At 43.0% G+C, this 23142-nt stretch overlaps 1 protein-coding gene across 1 annotated transcript in view; it reads right to left on the bottom strand.

The window, feature by feature from the left end:
• The window catches only part of LOC121278032 (transport and Golgi organization protein 1 homolog), a 120452-nt gene that overhangs the window by 87832 nt on the left and 9478 nt on the right, over nt 1-23142 (bottom strand). The window contains exons 4-6 of the mRNA XM_041188050.1: nt 16705-19789; nt 10073-10870; nt 768-922 (exon numbers count right to left, since the gene is read on the bottom strand). Coding sequence (XP_041043984.1) covers nt 768-922; nt 10073-10870; nt 16705-19789 — 4038 coding nt within the window. The remainder of the gene's footprint in view (nt 1-767; nt 923-10072; nt 10871-16704; nt 19790-23142) is intronic.

The following is a 23142-nucleotide window of genomic DNA, read 5'->3' as shown; positions in this document are numbered from 1 at the left end:
GGGTGACCTGATCGAGGTGTACAAGATTATGAGGGGCATGGATAGGGTGGATAGGGAGCAGCTGTTCCCCTTAGTTGAAGGGTCAGTCACGAGGGGGCACAAGTTCAAGGTGAGGGGCAGGAGGTTTAGGTGGAATGTAAGGAAAAACTTTTTTACCCAGAGGGTGGTGACAGTCTGGAATGCGCTGCCTGGGAGGGTGGTGGAGGTGGGTTGCCTCACATCCTTTAAAAAATACCTGGATGAGCACTTGGCATGTCATAACATTCAAGGCCATGGGCCAAGTGCTGGTAAATGGGATTAGGTAGGTAGGTCAGGTGTTTCTCACGTGTCGATGCAGACTCGATGGGCCGAAGGGCCTATTCTGCACTCTGATTCTGTGATTTTGTAATAGAAAAAGCTTCAAGAGAATAACTTCTTAATTTACAATCATTTTTATATGGAATGGCACAGTGGAGCCACCAAGTGGCAAGCCACAAAATGACACCACAATGGTCCACCAAGTCTCAATGTCACACAGCATAGGAAGGAACAGAGAATGGGCACCTTCCTGCATGCAAGGAGGGGAAATAAAAATCAGAAGGACCTGCTGCATGCCTGTCAGCACCTGAATATGCAATATCACAGGTATGGCCCAACAACATGCACATTCAAACATTAAGAACTGCCAACTTGATCCAAGTACCAAAAGGTGGCTGGCACCATGGAACCACAGCACCTCAGGAGCAAGAGGTAAGACGTTGACTGGAGAAAAGAACAAAAGAACTTACATACTCCAAGAGTGACTGAGCGACAGGCCACACATTGTCCTTGATCAGCAGGACAACAGCATCCAGCACTGTGACAATCCACGGCAGGAACAAGCCTTCATCCTGCAGCTGACCTTTGTCCATTATCACACTGTTGTCCAGGGTGGAAGGGGTCTCTGGGGTTCCAATCAGAATGAAAACAGTAAAAGTATTAATTTAGCAGTAACAGTGAATGTTATAGTCACACATTCATTCAAATAATGGAACAGGAGACGGCCATTCAGTCCCCTCGAGACTGTTCTGCCATTCAATGGTTGATCTGTGACCTAGATCCGTCCATAAACCCACATATGCCCTATATCCATTAATATCTGTGGCTAACACAAATCTATTTAAACTCATATTTAAAATTAACTACTGATCTCGCATCAGTTGTCAGTTGAGGAAGAGGTCCAAAGAACAACCCAACACATTTTACTCGTTAAGACAAAAAAAATTCTAGATTCTGGCTGCAGCTTCATTTTAAAAAAAATCCAATTTTCCCACTCATGCACTTTCCCTGACCTCATGTGCTTTTCCATGGTCTGTGACTAGAAATTCCCGAAATTAGTTTGGAGTAACTGGACCATTGATTTTTTTTTATTTGTTCATGGGATGTGGGTGTCGCTGGCTGGGCCAGCATTTATTCCCATCCCTAACTGCGCTTGTTCAGAGGGCATTTAAAAGTCAACCACATTGCTGTGGGTCTGGAGTCACATGTAGGCCAGACCAGGTAAGGACTGCAGATTTCCTTTCCTAAAGGAGATTAGTGAACCAGATGGGTTTTTCTGACAATTGGCAATGGTTTCACGGTCATCATCAGACTTTTAATTCCAGATTTTTTTTTTTTATTGGATTCAAATTTCATCATCTGCTGTGGTGGGATCCGAACCCGGGTCCCCAGAGCGTTACCCTGGGTTTCCGGATTACCGGTGTAGTAACAATATCACTTCACTACTGCCTTCCCTTCCACACTGTGGGGATGCTGCTAGTCTCAGTTCAGTGTCATCACCTCCATATTGTGCCCGAGAAACTGAATTCACCTTTTCCATGAACCCCCATCATGGAACCATAGAAAAATACAGCAAAGAAAGAAACCCTTTTTTAAAAATTCATTCATGGGATGTAGGCGTTGCTGGTTAGTCCAAGATTTATTACCCTAATTGCCCTTGAGAAGGTGATGGTGAGCTGCCTTCTTGAACCGCTGCAGTCCATGTGGTGTAGGTACACCCACAGTGCTGTTAGGGAGGGAGTTCCAGGATTTTGACCCAGTGACAGTGAAGGGACAGCAATATATTTTCAACTCAGGATGGTGTGTGGGTTGGAGGGGAACTTCCAGGTGTTGGTGTTCCCATGTGTCTGCTACCCTTGTCCTTCTCGATGGTAGCAATCATGCATTTCAAAGGTGCTGTATAAAGAGGCTTGGTGAATTACTGCAGTGCATCTTGCAAATGGTACACACCGCTGCCACTGTCCATCAGTGGTGGAGGGAGTGAATGTTTGTGGATGTCTTGTCCTGGATGGTGTCAAGCTTATTCGGCCCATCAGATCTGCACTGGATCTTTTTAAACACAATCCCATTCGTTCCAACTCCCTGCACATTCTCATATTCCTGCAAATTTTCCTTCAATTCTTTATCCAATTCCCTTTTGTAGGTTACTATTGAATCTGTATCCACCCACCCTATCAGGTAGTAAATTCCAAATCTTAACCACTCACTGCAAAACAGAGTTTTTCATCATGTCACATCTGGTTCTTTTGCCAAACACCGTAAAATCTGTGCCATCTTGTCATTGATCTTTCAGCCATTGGAGAAATTTTATTTTCCTCTATCTAAACCCTTCATGGATTTTAAACATTGAATCAAATCTCATCTTACCATTCTCTGCTCGAAACAAATCAAGTCCAGTTTCTCCAGTCTGCCCATGTAACTGTAATCACCTATGCATGGAACCATTCTAATAAATTTCTCCTGTACGCTCACTAAGGCTTTCATGTCCTTCTAAAATGTGATGCCAAGAACTGAGCAAAATACTCTAGTTGGGGGTGAAGTAGCGTTTGATTAAGGTTTAGCGTAACTTCCTGGCTTTTGTACATCATGCTTCTACTTATAAAGCCCAGGTTCCCGTATGGTTTTTTACCTTTTTTAAAATCTGTCCTACACTTTCGAAGATTGGTGCATAAACACCCCAACGCACCCCAGTCACTGTTTCTGCACTCCTTTTAAAACTGTACAATTTAGCTTATATTAGCTCCCATTTTTCTTACCAAAGTGCATCACCTCACACTTTTCTGTATTGCATTTCATCTGCCATGTGTTGACTCATTCCACCAGCCAGGCTATGTCCTCCAGCTTTCTCATTGTTCACACTTCCAAGTTTCTCATCATCTGAAAATTCTGCCCTGTATCGCAGTCATCAACGTATATCAAAAACGGCAATGATCCTTGTAGAAAACATTGGGGAACTGCATTGTACACCTCCCTCCTGTTCAAAAAGCAGCCATTCACTACAGCTCTCTAATTTCTATCTCTAAGTCAACTTGGTATCCATTCTGCTACAGCCCCTTGTTAGCTCCAAATGTTGCTAACAACTCTTATGTATTACTTTGTCAAAAGGCTTTGGAAGTCCATATACTTAATAACTTTGACTTGCAGATGCAAGGCCAACCTGCAATCCTTAAGACCTCTTCGGTTCTATGGATTCCTTGAACTGTGCACATTCACTTGTTTCAATGAGAGTCCAATGGAAGTGGGGATGATCTTTGCACAGCAACACTGGAGAGGTGAAGGGAATGTGTTGTGGTGACAAAGGAGAATCCCCACTGGACTCAGGGCGGTGGATATTCTGAAATTACATAAGTAGGAGGATTCCAAGAGCGAGATGAACCTGATATATTTTTACTCTTTCATGGTGTGTGGGAGTCGTTGGCTAGGCCACATTTGTTGTCCAACCCTAATTGCCCTTTGAGAAGGTAGAGGTGAGTCAGCTTCTTGAATCATTTCCCACACTGCTTTTAGGAAGTGAGTTCCAGGATTTTGACCAAACGAGAGTGAAGGAACAGCGGCAACATAGTTCCAAGTCAGGATGGTGGATGACTTGGAGGGGAATTTGCAAGTGCTGCTATTCCCATGTGTCTGCTGCCCTTCTAGGTGGTAAAGGAGCGGGTTTGAAGGGTGCTGTTGCAGGAGCCTTGGTTAGTTATTTTTAATATTATTCATTTTATCCATGAACCCCTATCATGGAATCAGATCAGTACAGCAAAGGAGGGGGACCTTTTTTTAATTCATGGGCTGTGGGCATTACTGGCTAGGCCAACATTTATTGCCCATCCCTAAGTGCCCTTGAGAAGGTGGTGGTAAGCTGCCTTCTTGAGCTGCTACAGTCCATGTGGTGTGGGTACACCAACTGTGCAGTTAGGGAGGGAGTTCCAGGATTTTGACCCAGCGACAGTGAAGGAACGGCAATATATTTCCAAGTCAGGATGGTGAGTGACTTGGAGGGGAACTTCCAGGAGGTGGTGTTCCCATGTGTCTGCTGCCCTTGTCCTTCTAGATGGTAGAGGTTGCAGGTTTGGAAGGTGCTGTTGAAGGAGCCTTGGTGAGTTGTTACAGGGCATCTTGTAGATGATAGCTGCCACTGTGCATCAGTGGTGATGGGAGTGAACGTTTGTGGATGGGGTGCCAATCAAGCAGGCTACTTTGTCCTGGACTGTGTCCAGCTTCTTGAGTGTTGTTGGAGCTGCACTCATCCAAGCAAATGGGGAGTATTCTATCACACTCCTGACTTGTGCCTTGTAGATGGCGGACAGGCTTTGGGGAGTCAGGAGGTTAGTTGCTCATCCTAGCCTCTGACCTGCTCTTGTAGCCACAGTATTTACATGGCTGGTTCAGTTCTGTTTCTGGTCAACAGTAACCCCCAGGATGTTGATAGTGGGGGATTCAGTAACGGTAATGCCATTGAAAGTCAAGGAGCAATAAATAGATTCTCTATTGTTGGAGACAATCATTACGTGGCACTTGTGTAGCATGAATGTAACTTGCCACTTGTCAGCCCAAGCCTGGATATTGTCCAGATCTTTTTACATTTGGACATGGATTGCTTCAGTGTCCGAGGAGTCGTGAATGGTGCACATTGTGCAATCATCAGCAAACATCCCCACATCAGAACATGATGGAAGGAAGGAAGGTCATTGAAGCAGATGAAGATGGTTGGGCCTAGGAGACTACCCTGAGGAACACCTGTAGTGATGTCCTGGAGCTGAGGTGATTGACCTCCAAACACCACAACCATCTTTGTGCTAGGTAGCACTCCAACCAGCAGAGAGTTTTCTCCCTGATTCCCACTGACTGCAGTTTTCACCGGGGCTCCTTGATGCCACATTCGGTCAAATGCTGCCTTGATGTCAAGAGCAGTCACTCTCACCTCACCTCTGGAGTTAAGCTCTTTTGTTCATGTTTGAATCAAGACTGTAATTAGGTCAGGAGCTGAATGGCCCTGGCAAAAACCCATTTGAGCATCAGTGAGCAGGTTATTGCTAAGCAAGCGCCGCTTGATATCATTGTTGATGACCCCTTCCATTACTTTGCTGAAGATCAATAATAGCTTGATGGGGCGATAATTGGGCATGTTGGATTTGTCCGGCTTTTTGTGTACAGGACATATGTGGGCAATTTTCCACAGATTTTCCACAGATGCCAGTGTTGTAGCTGTACTGGAACAGCTTGGCTAGGGGTGCAGCAAGTTCTAGAGCATAAGTCTCCAATACTATTGCTGGAATATTGTTAGGGTCCATAGCCTTTGCAATATGCAGTGCCTTCAGCTGTTTCTTGATATCACATGGGATGAATCAAATTGGCTGAACACTGGCATTTATGATGCTGAGGACCTCCTCTGGAGGCTGATATGGATCATCCAATCCACACGTCAGGCTGAAGATTGTTGCAAATGCCACAGCTTTATCTTTTGCACTGATATGCAGGGCTCCCCCATCATTAAGGATGGGGATATTTGTGGAGCCTCCTCCTCCAGTGAGTTGTTTAATTGTCCACCACCATTCATGACTTGATGTGTCAGGACTGCAGACCTTAGGCCTGATCCATTGGTTGTGGGATCACTTAGCTTTGTTTATCACTTGCTGCTTATGCTGTTTGGCAAATAGTCCTCTGTTGTAGCTTCACCAGGTTGACACCACATTTTTAGGTATGCCTGGTGCTACTCCTGGCATGCCCTCCTGCACTCTTCATTGAACCAGGGTTGATCCCCTGGCTTGGTGGTAATGGTAGAGTGGGGGTATGCCAGGCCATGAGGTTACAGATTGTGGTCGAGTCCAATTCTGCTGCTGATGATAGCCCTCATGGATGACCAGTCTGGAGTTGCTAGATCTGTTCAAAATGATCAAAGTGGTAGTGCCACACAACGCGATGGAGGGTACTTCGTCAGGAAGACAGGACTTTGTCTCCACAAAGACCACATGGTGGTCCCTTCACAGTATTGTTACAATGCAGGAGGCCATTCAGCCCATCAAGTCTGTACTGGCTCTTTGAAAGAGCATTCTACTTTGTCCCACACCCCTGCCTTTTCCCCGTAACCTTGCATATTATTTCCTTTCAGGTAGCAATCCAATTCCCTTTTGAATACCTCAATCAAACCTGCCTCCACCACCATTTCAGGAAGTTGGTTCCAGATTCCAACCACCCTCTGGGTGAAAAAAACTTTCCCTCACATCACATTTACTCCTTCTGCCAATTATTTTGAATCTGTGCCCTCTAGTTCTTGATATTCTCTTGAGTGGGAACAGTTTCTCACTATTTACCCTGTCCATACCCCTCAGGATCTTGAATTCCTCTATCAAGTCTCCTCTCAGCCTTCCTTTCTCCAATGAAAAGCATCCCAACCTCTCCAATCTATCCTCATAGCTACAGTTCTTTAACCCTGGAATCATTCTTGAGAATCTCCTCTGTACTTTCTCCAAAACCTTCACATCCTTCCTCAAGTATGGTGCCCAGAACTGGACGCAATATTCCAGATGAGGCCTAACTAGTGCCTTATACAAGTTCAACATGACCTCCTTACTCTTGTACTCAATGCCGCTATTTATAAAGTCTAATATACTATATGCTTTATTAACTGCTCTCTCAAAATGCCCTGCCATCTTCAATGATCTATGTATGTATACAATAAGATCCCTTTCTTCCTGCACCTCTTTTAGAGGCTCTCCCTTTATTTTATACTGTCTCACCATATTTTTCTTACCAAAATAAATCAACTAACACTTCTCTGCATTGAACTTCATCTGCCACTTGTCTTCCCAATCCACCAACATGTCTATGGCCTTTTGAAGTTCCAGACTATTCTCATCACAGTGGACAATATTTTCAATCTTTGAATCATCCACAAATTTTGAAATTATGCCCTGCACAGCACAGTCTAGGTCATTAATATATATCAGGAAGAGCAAGGGTCCCAACACTGACCCCTGAGGAACTCCATTACAAACCTTCCTCCAATCTGAAAAACAACCATTTATCACTGCCCTATTTCCTGTCACTCAGCTAATTCCTTACCCAAGTGCCTACTTTCCTTTTTATTCCACGACCTTGAATTTTTCTCACAAATCTGTTGTATGACACTGTATTAAATGCCTTTTGCAAATCCATATATGCCACATTAACAGCATTTCCCTTATTAACCTTCTCTGTTACTCCCACAAAAAAACTCCAGCAAGTTAGTGAAACATGATTTTCCCTTAATGAATCCATGCAGGCTTTCCTCAATTATCCTGCACTTGTCTAAGTGACGATTGATTTTATCCTGTTTCCAGAAGTTCCCTACCACTGAAGTCAAACTGCCTGGTCTGAAGTTGCTGGCTTTATCCTTGCATCCCTTTTTGAACAAGGGTGTAACATTCACAATTCTCCAGCCCTCTCACACCGCCCCTGTATCTAAGGAAGATTGAAAGATTATCACTAGTGCCTCTGCAATTTCCATCTCATTTCCCTCAGTACCCTTGGATGCATCTCATCCGGTCCTAGTACCTTATCTATTTTAAGTAAAGATAGCCTTTCCAACGCCCCATTCCTCTCGATTTTAAGTTCTTCTAGTGCATCAGTTACCTCCTCTCTCGCCTCAGCCTGGGTAGCATCTTCTTCCTTGGTAAAGACAGGTGCAATGTACTCGTTCAGCACCTCTATTTCTCCAGCCTCCACATGCAAGTCCCCTTTCCTGTCCCTAATCGGCTCCTAATCTTTCTTTTACTACCCTTTTCTTATTTACATGCTTATAGAAGACCTTGGGATTCCCTTTTATGTTTGTTGCCAGACTCTTTTCATTCCTTCTACTGATACTATCATGGATAGATACATCATACATTCATACGTGAATGGCACAGCAGGCTCAAGGGTGTGCTCCTGCTCTTATGTTCCTATCTGCGGCAGGCAGGTTGGAGAGGATCAGGTCAAATATGTTTTTCCATCTTGTTGGTTCCCTCACCACCTGCCGCACATCCAGGCTAGCAGCTATGTCCTTTAGGGCATGGCCAGCTCGGTCTGCAGTGGTGCTACCAAGCTACTCTTGGTGATGGACATTGAAGCCCCCCACCCAGAGTACATTCTGTGCCCTTGCCAACCTCTGTGCTTCCTCCAAGTGGTGTTCAACATGGAGGAGCACTGATTCATCAGCTGAAGTTGGAGGGTGAGGGGGGGTGGGGGGGGGGGGGGACGGGGACGGGCAGTACATGCTGATCAGTGGGAGGTTTCCTTGTCCACGTTTGACCTGGTGTCAATAAACCTCAGGGGGTCCGGAGTCAATATTGAGGACTCAGCACAACTCCCTCCTTACTGTATACCACTGTGCTGCTACCTCTGCTGGTGGGACAGGACATACCCATGGATGGAGATGGTGGTGTCTAGGACATTGTCTGTAAGGTCTGATTCTGTGAGTATAACAATGTCAGGCTGCTGCTTGATTAGGCTGTGGGGCAGCTTTCCCACTTTTGGCACAAACCCCCAGTTGGTAGTAAGGAGAACTTTGCAGGGTCGACAAGGTTTGGTTTGCTGTTGTCGTTTCCAGTGCCTTGGTCGATTCCAGGTCTGGTTTCATTCCTTGTTGACTTTCTAGTAGCTTGATACAACTGAGTAGCTTCTCTAGGCCATTTCAAAGGGCATTTAAGAGTCAACCACCTTGCTGTGGACCTGGTGTCACATGTAGGCCAGACCAGGGAAGATTTCCTTTCCTCAAGGATATCTTGTAGATTGTAGATGGTGCACACTACTACTGCTGTGCGACGGTGGTCAAGGAGGTGAATGTTTAAGTTGGTGGATGGGGTGCCAATCAAGCAGACTGCTTTGCCCTGGATGGTATCAAGCTTGAGTGTTGTTGGAGCTGCATTTATCCAGACAAATGGAGAGTATTCCATCACACTCCTGACTTGTGCCTTTCACACGGTGGGCAGACTTTGGGGAGTCAGGAGGTGAATTACTCACAGCAGAATTCCCAGCCTTTGACCTGCTCTTGTAACCACAGTATTTATATGGCTGATTCACTTAGCCTGATGGACTAAAGTGATGTTCGGGAGGCAGAAGCTGTGGGTACAATTCCAATTCCAGAGATGAGGACATAATCTAGGCTTACTAGGTTAGTGCAATACTGAGGGAGTACTTCAGCGTAGGAGGCTGCCCTCCTTTGAATCTGGCAGTGAACAGAGACCCCATTCACCTGTTCAGACAAACATAAAAGATCCCATGGCACTATTCAGAGAAGAACAGGGATTTCTCACAGTATCCTTACTAGGATTCCTGCCTCAACCAACATAGTTTAGATTAACTGGTTATTTGTCCCATTTGCTGTTAGTGGAATCTGCCAATTTTGTCTGCATGATAAATACTGATGGCATTTTCAAATACTCCATTTCTGGTAAAGCATTTTGGGATATTTCTGAGGTGATAATGATTGTGTAAACACCAGGTGTTTCTTCAACCACCTCTTCCTGTTTTAAAAGAAGACAGCCTTTTCTTTAAAATCTAGTCAAAGAGCAAAGGACCAGAGGATGTACGAGAATCAAGTTAAATGGAGCAGTGATGAGGTCACTCCAAGTTTGGGTTTAAAAAGATGTACCTGATTGAAAAAAGACTACAAGATTGAGGTGAGGAATTCCAGTTTTGAGACTCTGGGAAAGCACAAGTTGGAACAATGAAATCAGTTGATCTAATCATAGAGGACTTTTATACAATCTGGGGACTATTACTTCAAGGCTTTTCTCAATGCAATCAGCCGCTACTTTTCACTCACCTATTTCCACCTCCAAATGGCCCAATTCATCACCTTCCCTTGCTGTATCTTTCCCCTCCTGTTGCTTTTCTTTCAGCCAACTCTTCTCTGCAGTGTCTCCTCCATCAGACTGTGCCACATTCTCTGCAAAAGTCACATCAGAAGGTTCCTTCTGTGCTTCTTCTTTTTGCTCACTGATGTTCAGGATACTCAGTTCTCTCCAAGCCTCCCCTTCCTCCAATCTCCCTCCAACATTTGAGGAAGGTGCTTTTCTCTCAAGCTCTTTGTCATTCCTCGATCCCACCTCTTTAAGTCTGCCACTTACCAGAGCAGGAGTTTCTTTCTGAATCTCTTCTGCCCTCCCTGTGACATTTGGAGGTGGAGTTCTTGTGGCCTCTTCATGGTCCTTCATTTCCTCCCATGTTCTCTTTGGATGTCCAGCAATCTCTGTAAAATTTGAGGAAGATAATTCTAATGCTGTTTCCTCCTTCTCTTGACCTGTTGCACTCCTTGAGATAGGATGCTCTTTCCGAGTCTCTTTAACACTCTCTGGAAAATATGGTCCTCTTACTCTCTCTTCACCCTCCTCCTTTCTCTCTTGATATGCTGCACTCTCTGTAAGGTTTCCAGATTGCTTCTTTCCCTGTGGCTCTTGGCCTTCATCTTCCTCCTGCTTTCCCTCTGAATGTAATGTGTCCTCAGTGAAGATTGGAGAAGGCAATCCTCTCATTGGTTGATCTTTCATCTTCTCCTCCCCTTCTTGTTGTGCTTCAGTAGCATCCCTCTCTTGCTCTTCCTGTTTGCTGTGGTCCAGTGATCCTACAGAATAAAAATTAGCAAAGATGTAACTTTTCTTTAAGCTAAACAGTATTTTTTTTAATGGAGAAAACCATTCCTCCTGTACAGTTCAATCAAAATTGGCTGCCTTCATTACCTTAATAAAAGACCATTTCTACCTCAAAAGGCTGCTAAGGAACAATTGGAAGCATCACGGCAGAGCTCAATGCTTTACTCACCAGTGCACAATTCACCAAGAGCAGAAACTCTACTGCTCCATCCCCACACCCTACACTAGTTTTTCAAACCCAGAAATGTTTAGGCCATCGTAACCTACTCTGACCTCAAATTAAATTCTTGCACTGACACTAGGCTCACTGCAAAGATCCAACAGGAGGTTTCTTCTGTGGGTCCTCTCCAACCTTGCTGGCGTTCAGAGCATGCCTTTGTAGTGGCCTTCAGGAAACTCAATTTCCCCTCAACATCTGTTAACTCAACGTAAAACCTAAATTCACTCGGGGTCAAATAACTGGATAGGCTCATCTAGCACTTCCCTCACATTCAACAGACAATATAAAGCTCATCGTCCATTGGCCAATTCTTTTCTTGTCCTTCTCTATGTTGATGTTCTTTCATTTTCCACTCATGTCACTTGTATGCCCCAAGTTTACACGCTACAGACACTTTTGACTTTCTGTATCCTTATGAAGTTGAAATCAAGAGTCTAATACCCTCACAGGACATCAGAACTATACAAGTCTAACTTGCTAAAAGTTCCTTTCCCTACAATCTACAATAAGCAAACAACTTGTATTTATGTAGTGCCTTCAATGTAGTAAAATATTCAAGGCATTTCACAGGAGCGATATCAAACAAAATGTGACACCTAGCCTTGCTAAGGCAGATGATATAAAGCTTGGTTAAGAGGTATGTTTTAAGTAGGGTCTTATAGCAGGACAGAGGATGAGAGGTTCAAGAAGCTAATACAAGAGTTTAGAACCTTAGCAGCAGAAGGCACAGGCGCCAATGATGGAGCAATTAAAATTGGGGATGCTCAAGAGGCCAGAACTGGAGGTTAGCAGATATTTCAAGGATTGTGGGTCTGGAGGAGATTACAGGGAAAGAGAAGGGAAAGGTCATGGAGATATTCTAAAACAAGGATCAGAGCTTTAAAATCAAGGTGGTTTGTAACCAAAAGTTAATGTCAGCAAGCACAGTGATCATGGAACATTCATGCCTCACAAGTGCTAGATAATGACCATCTCAAACAAGAGAGAATCTAACCATCTCCCCTTGACAGTCAATGGCATTACCATCGCTCAATCCCCATTATCAACATCCTGAGGGTTACCATTGACCAGAAATTGAACTGGACCAGTCAAATAAACACTGTGGTGGGCCAGAGGCTGGAAATTCTGCAGCGGGTAACTCGCCCCCTGACTACGTGAAGCCTGTCCACTATCTACAAGACACAAGTCAGGAATGTGATGGAATACTCTCCACTTGCCTGGATAAGCACAATTCCAACAACACTCAAGAAGCTCAACACCATCCAGGCCAAAGCAGCCTGCTTGGCTGGCACACCATCCACCACCTTCAAAATTCACTCCCTCCACCGCCAATGCACAGTGGCAGCAGTGTATACCATCTACAAGATGTACTATAGGAACTCACCAAGGCTCCCTTAACAGCACCTTCCAAACCTGCGAGCTCCACCACCAAGAAGGACAAGGGAAACAGATGCATGGGAACACCACCACCTGCAAATTCTCCTCCAAGACACTCACCTTCCTGAATTGGAAATATCACTGTTCCTTCACTGACACTGGGTCGAAGTCCTGGAACTTACTTCCTAACAGCAGTGTAGTTATACCTACCCCACATAAACTTTAATGGATTAAGAAGGTAGCTCACTACCACTTTCTCAAGGGAAATTAGGCATGGGCAGCAAATGTTGGTCCTGCCAGCAACATGCACATGCCATGAAAGAATAAAAAAAAAATGGAATTTGATACAAGTTAGTGCAAAGACAGAGTTTGGATGACCTCAAGTTTATGCAGAGTGGAAGATGGGAGGCCGGCCAGGGTTGCATTGGGTTAGTCAAGTCCAGAAGTGACAAAGGCATGGAGGGTTTTTGCAGAATAAAAGCTGAAGCAGGTACAGAATTAAGCAATGTTGCGGAGCTGGAAATAGATGATTGAAATGTTGCCTCTTTGCCTATTAAATGTTGGAACTCAAACTGGGCTAAAGTTCCTTAGTCTGTAGTTGGTCTTTTATCATGTGTGAACATATGCCAGAGTATTAAAATCAGAATGATATGGTACAGGTGGTCATTTGGCCCATCATGCCTGTGCCGTTCTTTGATAGAATTGTTGAATTAGTCCTGCTTCACCACTCTTTCCCCAAAGCCCTGCAAATGTTTTCCCCTTTAACAATTTAACCAATTCTCTTTGAAAATGTTACCATTTAATCTGCTTTAAAACCACTTTTGGCAGCGTACAACAATTCGCTGCAGTTCAAGATGACTGACAAAAGAACCAGACGTGATATGATGGAAACTCTTTTTTTCCCCCCTCATGTTATCTCTGATACTTTTGCCAACCACTTTGAATCAGTGTCCTCTGGTTACAATCACAGGAAACAGGTTCTCCTCATTTACCATATCAAAACCCTTTATAATTTTCAATATCTCTAATCTCCTGTGCTCTAGATAGAACAAATCCATCTTCAACTCGACAGAAGAAACTTTAGCTGCTTTTATTTTTTCCTCCCCATCTTGAGGATACTGAAGCCAAGATTAACCCCCTTTTGGCCATTTTTAAAAATGTATTTGTTCATGGGATTTGGTCACTGGCTAGGCCAGTACTTATTGCCCATCCCTAACTGCCCTTGAGAAGGGGATGGTGAGCTGCCTTCTTGAACCACTGGAGTCTATGTAATATAGGAACATCACAGTGCTGTTAGGAAGGGAGTTCCAGGATTTTACCCAATGACAGTGAAGGAACAGCGATATATTTCCAAGTCAGGGTGGGTGCATGCTTGGAGGGAACTTGCAGGTGGTGGTGTTCTCATGCATCTGCTGCCCTTGTCCTTCTGGATGGTAGAGTTCACAGGTTTGGAAGGTGCTGTCAAAGGAGCCTTGGTTGCAACGGCGCATCTTGTAAATGGTGCACACTGCTTCCACTGTGTGTCAGTGGTGGAGACAGTGAATGTTTAAGGTGGTGGATGGGTGCCAATCAAGCAGGCTGCTTTGTCCTGAATGGTTCAGTATCACAGCACACTGTATACATTACTGGCATCAGGGTAGGGAGCTTCTTCTCACTCTGTTGCCATTTTACATGTGGAACTTACAGTATAAAATGCAAGAGGAAATTGCCACGATGAATCAGTTTGTTTTCTTTATTCTTTCATGGGCATCGTTGTCAAGGCCAGCATTTGTTTCCCATCCCTAATTGCCCTTGAACCAAGTGACTTGTTACCCATTTTAGAGGACAGTTAAGAGTCAACCACATTGCTGTGGGTCTGAAGTCATTTGTGGGCCAGACCAGGTAAGGATGGCAGATTTCCTTCCCTAAAGAACATTAGCAAACCAGATGGGTTTTTATGGCAATCGATGATAGCTGTCATGGTCACATTAGCTATATATTCCAGATTTATTAATTGAATTTAAATTCCAACCATTGTCGCAGTGAGATCTGAACCTATACCCCAATGCTGTAAATGGATCTGCAGGCTCTGTGCAGCAAGATCCCAAACTTGGTTGTGGAGGAGGTGGTAATCACCAGATGAAGGCCATGGGTTTATCCAATCAGAAAGACATGGGGATGGTCCTAGCTTTGGCCCTGGTTGGTACTCTTCAGGGCAGATCAGGGTTGCCTACTCCCTGTGGCCCATTCAGTAATATTCTCATCCACAGATCAGAAGGTTTTAGGTTCAAGCAACACACGAGATTTGAGCTCCTCATCCAGGTTAACACTCCAATGCAATATGGAGGGAGTGCTGCATTGTGAGAGCCAATATCCTGCAGATGAGGTCCTGTGTACCTGTGGTGGTGGTAAGAGCATAGGTAATCAAAAACAGATGAATCACCTAAAGGTACTCTTTTGCACCTTCAAGTGGCTGATAATAAGGTCAGGTAGCAGGTTTTCTCAGCTGGGAAGTAGCGAATGAAATAGACTGAGTGAACCTGAAGGAAAAGAAAATAACTTTGAGTCACAGTCATCAATAGGATTTCAGTAAAGTTGAGATGCTTGAACTGCAGAGAAGTATGAGCTCATCCGCCTCAGCTCTGAGAGGGACCAACAGGAATATTTTCCTAATGGTGAGAGATTGGAAACTATGGGACAGCAAAGGGATTTGGGTTTCATAATCACAAATCACTAAAAATCAGTGAACAAGTACAAAAATGTACTCAAAAAGCCTAATACATAAAATTAAGGAAATGATACTTTAGAGGTGCAGAGCCTTAATAAAACCCCAAATACTGCATTCAGTTTTGACTAAATAATGCCACTGATGATCATCAAGAAGCTTTAGATGATCAAGATTTAGATGTTGAAGCTGAGAGCTTAAAAGAGGAAAGGAATACAAATCAAGAGCGTTGTTTCTCCATTGTGCTCTAGTGAATTTTCTTCAATCTTCCAGAGGTTTTCTTCAGCTTTTATCCAACATATCAAGAATCCTCATCTCAGACTCCTCCAATATATAATCCAAAGCTTTTTCAATATCCTCATCTGTTCTGGGTAACTTTCCAAGGCTGAGTTCCTCTTTCAAATCATGGAGCACAGCTTCTTATTCTAGAATTTGCTATGAATCAACTTATCTATACAAGCGTTCAATACTCAGACACCACACCTTGGAGGATATATTGGTGTTGGCTGGGTGACGAGAAGGGGAGGGGTTACAGCACAGATTCATCAAAATGATATGGTTAAATTATGAGGACAGATTGTGTAAACTTGGCTTGATTTCCAAGTTTAGAAGGTTGAACAAGGATCTAATTGAGGTCTTTAAAATAATTAAGGAGTTCAATAATGTTGATACAGAGAAACAATTTTCTCTGGTTGGGGTATGCGGAACAAGAGAAGTTTAAAATTAGAGCTGGACCATTCAGGATTGAAATCAGGAAGCACTTGTTCCAGATAAAAAGACAGTGGAAATATGGAACTCACTCCCATAAGAGTCTGTGAATTGGTCAATCATTTTTTTTTAAATTGATTGACAGATAAGAGAATCAACAGATGTGGAACAAAATTGGAGTTGATGAACCAATCAGCCATGATCTAACTGACCAGCAAACAGGTTCAAGTCTGAATAGCCTACAGCGATTCCAATATTCAGGACTGTCATGGGCTGCATAATTATACATTGTCACAGCCCCAATTACAGAGTGAGTTTGCTATCTATCGTGCCATACCTGCACTTAGTTATACAGTGATACAGAACAAAGCTAGTAATGGGGATTCTTCTCATTCCTCTCAAGCAAGGATGGTGTATGATAAGCGAGACCTGAGGATAAAGAAAGCTAGCAATAAAAATTACTTTAAAAGAATATACACTGCTTTAACAGAGCAATAGAACAAGAATTTCCCTCTACCACTGCCCCTGTAACAGAACTTCCAAATCCAGCTGTGTGTGGGGGGGATGTACCAAAAGGAGACTAAGTTCTTTCCAATGGTGGAGTCAGGGATGCGCAAAATAAAAATAAGGAGAAGGGTATATAGTTCTTGGGGGTATTATTGATACACAATGGTGGCATATTTCCTGCTATGGGGAATACAGGATCTAGGAAAACCAAGTGGGGAGGAGGAGGGTGGGGACTAAAGCTGCTTGTTAAAAATACCACACCCCAACAAAAATTTGTCTTAAACTATTACCATAGGGTAAGTGTTTGCTTTCTTGTGTTATTTTCATTCCAGGAGTGAGTGCATCACTCTCCTTGCTGACCGAGTACTTCTCCCTTAATTGAAACATAAGTTCCTGGACATCACTCAAGAGCATTGTTTCTCCATCATGTTCTGGTGAATTTTCCTCAATCTTCCAGTGGTTTTCTTCAGCTCTTTTATCCAACATTTCCTCCACCATATCAAGAATCCTCATCTCAGACTCCTCCAATATAAAATCCAGAGCTTTTTCAATATCCTCCTCATTGGTTCTGGATGATTTACCAAGGCTGAGTTCCTCTTTCAAGTTATGGAGCACAGCTTCTAGTTCTAGAACTTGCCATGAATCAAGATATCTATACAAGCATTCAATACTCTTTTTATTTAAATAGCCTTTCAAAATAGTAAGCTGTTCCACTGCCTCACTGTACCTTGGACCAGCAAACATTTTCCTTTCATCCTCTGATCCAATATCTTTTCTTTGATGGGCAGGTTCTTCAGCACTATTTTCTTCAACTTCAGATGGGTTTGATGTATTTTCAATACTCGAGTATGTCCCCACCAACCTGCTCTCTTTAGTTTTGTGACCCTTGCCCTCATTGAATTTGCCCACATCTTTCTGTGACATCTCAGAAAGGTGTTTCAGATGCCGGGATTGGTCTTCATTAACTATGTCCAGAGCATTCTTATGCACAGGCCTGATGCACAGTTGTTCTGATTCTCTTTGGCTTTCAGTCTTATCTGACAGTTCTTGAACACTCTGAGCAAGATCACTGTGTTCTTTGACTTCATGGTTCACTTTTACAGGCATTTCCTTTTGCCTAATTGGAGTGTCATCTCCTCGATCTTTTAGCTCTATTGTATTCCTTTCTTCTTTTAATTTCTCAGCATCAACATCTGAATCTTGATCATCTAAAGCTTCTTCTTGATCATCAGTGGCATTAGGATCACTGTTCTGTGCCATTCTGGCCTCTGCCGCATTTTCATCTTCTAATAACACTTCTGGCTGAAGGGTGTAGATCTCTTCCAGAACATCAAAATCCTCATCATTCATTTCTTCCTGTAATTGATCTGAAATATCATCTCCAGTAAGTTTTGAATTACTTTCCAAAGACAGACCTATATCTCTCTGGTTCTCTGCCAAATCATATTCTTTAAGTCCTTTGTATTCTTTATTTACCATTTTGTGGTCCTCTACTTCTTCATCACTTGCACCGAAGCTCATAACATGTTCCTTAGCTTCATCTACATCTTGTGATCGTTTGGCATGAAAGTCCTCTACAGAAATTTGTTCACGTATTGCTGCTTGGATTTTGTTTTGTGATCCCAACTCCTCATTTCCAGCATCTAAGACCTCAGATAGATTTCTAGACCATCTTGACTCGGAGCCAAACAAATTTTCTGTTTCAGTTTCTTGTTCGAACTGATTCAATTTTTGTGAACTTTGATTCATCCCAGTACTTGAGTTATCTTTAATGCTAGGATGCTCTAGAGTTTGCAGTTCTATTTTTCCGCTCTGGTCATCCCTTTCCAGCACTTTTAAGAATTCATCATTGTCAACTTCCTCATTAAATGTTGGGCCATTCATTTTTGATTCACCCTCTTTTTCTAGCCCAGGAATTTGATGTGCTGCTTTGGATCGAATGCCTTGATCCTCCTCTGTCCCTTCATTTTCTTTATAGGATGTTTCTAAATTAGTATCAGTTTTGGAGGTCCTAACAAAAGCTTGAATTGTATCTTCAACTTTATAATCTTCCATCATTATGTCAGATCTCTCTTTCATAGCATCATTTTCTATTGCTGCATTAACTGCATTCACAAGTTTATCATCAACCCCTTTTTCTGACATGCTCAACAAATATACCCTATCTTTTTCCTCTGAATCTTCAATTCTTCCCTCCCTCATATCTTCCTGAATGTCTTCAGAATTAAAACTGTAAGGGTCTGTAACCTTTGCTGTTGTTTCACTTCCAGTAACAACTGCATAGAAAGTGTCACCAAGAGTTGTCCACAATTCTCCCTTTTGACTGTTTTCATCTTCTGAGGTTCCTGCTTGAAGTTTCTCCTCATTCTCATCTCCAATATTGGCAAGTTCCTCAGTTATTCCATCCAATGATTGCCCCTTTTCTGGATTGACAGAAGTCACTGGAAGATTAACATCTTGAGCTGTAATTTTAGTGTCAGTTTCATTGGATTTTGCAGCATAGTCTTCACCAACATCCTCATCTTCAACACTGTCTGCTTCTGGAAGCTCTGGCTGCTGCTGCAATTTAGTATCAGAATACATGAGCAGAGGTACTTTCTCAGGTGACTCAACTAACTCATCTTTCTGCAGCTCAAAATCATACACAGGATCTTCATCTAACGTGGTCACTTTGCTGGTCACTTCATCATCTCCCACAATCACATCTATTGTTGACCCAAATGTAGTTACGAGTTTTGAAGACCCTGCAAGTTCAAAAATGTCTTCCCGTTTATCTTGAGATCCCTGTTCCGCTGTATCCAATAACTTGTTTTCACCCCGAGAAACTCTAGTATCTTTGGTGTCTTCACTAAGCTCCTCACTTTCTAAGTCTTTTAGAGGTGAGGTTCGGAGCCCCTGAGTTTCCAAATGTGCGCTCACTTTAACGTGGCTACTATCATCCTCTTCTGTTGGATGCTCTTCCAAAGAGGAAGCATTTTCACCCACATTAGCAGGTTTTTCTTCAGATTCTCCATCTTCAACGTGAAGAATTTGTTCACCATTTATTATACTATCTACAGTTTCATCTCCTTTATCTTCAATCCGTGATGGAGAGTCACTGACTTTCCAACCTACAATGGCCTCTTTCTCATCTCTTGCTTTATTTTCTTCTGATTTATTTTCAGGCACTTTCGGAATCCTTTTAAACTCAGCATCTGGAATTTTCTGCCCAGTATCTTCATGTCTCTTCTCTATCACACTTTCTTCTGTTGTTGCAATATGTGATACCTTCTTGCCTTCGTTGAACCCCGTTTCTCCGTTTGCTCGTATCAAGTGATCAAGGTCTACGTAATCAAATTCGTCAGGTCCTCCGTCAAAACAAACAAAATCTGTTTCCTGTAAAACAGGACAAAAGCAGAGTTTGAAGTAAACACAGGCCAATGCAAAATTTCCCACAGAAGACTGCATTTAAGAGCTGCATATTATTGGGATGAAGCATTTACAGGTTTGTAGCTAGTGATGGCAATGACAGGACTATTTCAGTTGACAAATTATCAGTAACATACAAAAAGTGTTAACAGCACACATTTAAGGTGCAATTTTCCCCTTTGTGCATTAGTATCAATAGACCAAACAACCCCAGTGACAATACTACAGATTTAGGCGAAGTGGTAATGTCACAGGGCTAGTAGTCCAGAGGCCCAGGCTAATGTTCTGTGGACCTAAGTTCAAATTCCACCATGGCAGCTGGTGGAATTTAAATTCAATTAATAATTCTGGAATATAAAGCTAGTCTAATTACCATGGTGACCATAACACCTATCAGCAATTGTCATAAAAACCCATCTGGTTCACTCATGTCCTTTAGGACATTCCTTTCGGGAAGGATAGCTGCCATCCTTACCCAGTCTGGCCTACATGTGACTCCAAACCCTCACCAAAGCAGTTGATTCTTAAATGCCATCTGCATTCAGTTCAAGAACACAAGAAATAGGAGGAGTTGGCCATTCTGCCCTTCAAGCTTGCCTCGCAGATCATGGTTGATCTGCTCCAGGCCTCTTTCATGCCAGCTCCTCATAGCCCTCACTCCCTGATATTTCAAAAATCTACCTACTTCCTCTTGACATACTTCCAGTGATCTAGCCTCTACAACTCTCTGGGGTAGAGAATTCCAGACATTCACTACCCTCAGAAGAAATTCCTTCACATCTCAGTTTTAAATGAGTGTCCCCTTAATCTGTAACTACGTCCCCTAATTTGAGGTTCCCCCAATAGTGGAAACATCATCCCAACATTTACCTTGTCAAACCCCATCAGAATCTTGTACGCTTCAATAAGATCACCCCTCATTCTTCTAAACTCTAATGAATAAAGGCCTAATCTGTTTAGACGTTCTTGTTAAGTCAACCCCCTCATCCCAGGAATCAGCCTAGTGAATATCTTTTGAACTGCCTCCAATGCCAATATATCCTTTCTTAAATACGGGGACCAAAGCTGTACACAGTACTCCATTTGCAGCCTCACCAACACCCTGTACAGTTTTTTTTTTAATTCATTCATGGGATGTGGACGTCACTGGCTAGGCCAACATTTATTACCCATCCCTAACTGTCCTTGTTCAGAAGACATTTTAAGAGTCAACCACATGGCTGTGGGTCTGAAGTCACATGTAAATTTATTTCAATAAGGAGATAAGGATGGCAGATTTCCTTCCCTAAAGGACATTAGTGAACCAGATGGGTTTTTACAACAATCAACAATGGTTTCATAACAAAAGCAGAATTACCTGGAAAAACTCAGCAGGTCTGGCAGCATCGGCGAAGAAGAAAAGAGTTGACGTTTCGAGTCCTCATGACCCTTTGACAGAACTTGAGTGACTCAAGTTCTGTCGAAGGGTCATGAGGACTCGAAACGTCAACTCTTTTCTTCTCCGCCGATGCTGCCAGACCTGCTGAGTTTTTCCAGGTAATTCTGTTTTTGTTTTGGATTTCCAGCATCCGCAGTTTTTTTTGTTTTTAACAATGGTTTCATGGTCATCATCAGACTTTTAATCCCAGATTTTTATTGAATTCAAATGTCTCCATCTGCCATGGTGGGAATCAAACCCGGGTCCCCAGAGCATTACCCTGGGTCTCTGGATTACAAGTCCAGTGACTATACCAATACGCCACTGCCTTCCCTTCTTGTTGTAAGAGGACTTCCCTATTTTTAAACTCCAACCCCTAGCAATACAGGCCAAAATTCCATTTGCCGCCTTAATTACTTGCTGCACCTGCATACTAACTCTTTGTGTTTTATGCACAAGATCACCCAGATCCCTCTTGTGCTACACTTTTTGGAGTCTCTCTCCATTTAAATAATAGTCTGCCTTTTGATTTTCTCTACCAAAGTGTATGACCTCACACTTTCCTACATTAAACGCCATCTGCCAAGTTTTTACCCACTCACTCAACCCGTTTACATCCCCTTGTAGATTCCTTATGTCCTCATCACAACACACCCTCCCACCTGTTTTTGTATCATCAAATTTGGATACATTACACTCTGCCCCCTCCTCCAAAACATTTATAGGTAGTAAATAATTGAGAGCCTAGGACTGATCCTTGTGGCACTCCACTAGTTATGTCTTTCCAACTTGAAAAAGTCCCATTAATCCCGACTCTCTGTCTTCTGTGTGTTAACCAATCTTCAATCCATGCTAATACATTAGCCCCAATACGGTGAGCTCCTAACTTGTGCAATGACCTTTTATGTGGCACCTTATCAAATGCCTTCTGGAAATCCAAATACACTACATCTACCTGTTCCCCTTTATCAACTGTTTATTATGTCCCCAAAGAACTCTAGCAAATTTGTCAAACATGATTTCCCTTTCACAAAACCATATTGACTCTGTTTGATTGCGTTAAGCTTTTCTTAATGTCCTACTATTTCTTCAAAGGGCAATTAGGGATAAGCAACAAATGCTGGCCTTGCCAGCGACACCAATTCCATGAAAGAATAAATTTTTTAAAAATTTTTCATTAGCTTAGTTAGGGATACAACAGCCAGAGTGCAGTCGAAGATGTAGGTTTGTTCACCTCACTCTGTTAAGCTCCTGATTCAAGCTACATTTGTTGTTTGGCCAACAGTAATTTGTATTTATGCCGTGCTTTTCAGGTACAAAATTTCTGACCAGATGGATTCCTGGGATGGCGGGCCTGACATATGAGGACAGACTGAGTCAGTTAGGATTATATTCGCTGGAGTTCAGAAGAATGAGGGGGGATCTCATAGAAACCTATAAAATTCTAACAGGACTAGGCAGGGTAGGTGCAGGAAGGATGTTCCCGATGGTGGGGGAGTCCAGAACCAGGGGTCACAGTCTGAGGATACGGGGTAGACCATTTGGGACTGAGTTGAGGAGAAATTTCTTCACCCAGAGAGTGTTGAGCCTGTGGAATTCGCTACCACAGAAAGTAGTTGAGGCCAAAACATTGCATGTTTTCAAGAAGGAGTTAGGTATAGATTTTGGGGCAAGAGGGATCAAAGGATATGGGGAGAAAGTGGGAGCAGGATATTGAGTTGGATGATCAGTCATGATCATAATGAATGGTGAAGCAGGCTCAAAGGGCCGAATGGCCTACTCCTGCTCCTAGTTTCTATGTTTCTCACGGTGTTGGAACACAAGGAGGAATGAATAAAAGTTTTATCAATGCAGCAGGTTTTGAAGAAGGTTCTCACTGGTTAAACTCACATTATGAAGAGTG

This window comes from Carcharodon carcharias, chromosome 5 (assembly GCF_017639515.1).
Source record: "Carcharodon carcharias isolate sCarCar2 chromosome 5, sCarCar2.pri, whole genome shotgun sequence".
NCBI lineage: Eukaryota > Metazoa > Chordata > Chondrichthyes > Lamniformes > Lamnidae > Carcharodon > Carcharodon carcharias.
The sequence above is the reverse complement of the archived record's forward strand: the minus strand, read 5'-3'. Positions and strand labels throughout refer to the sequence as shown.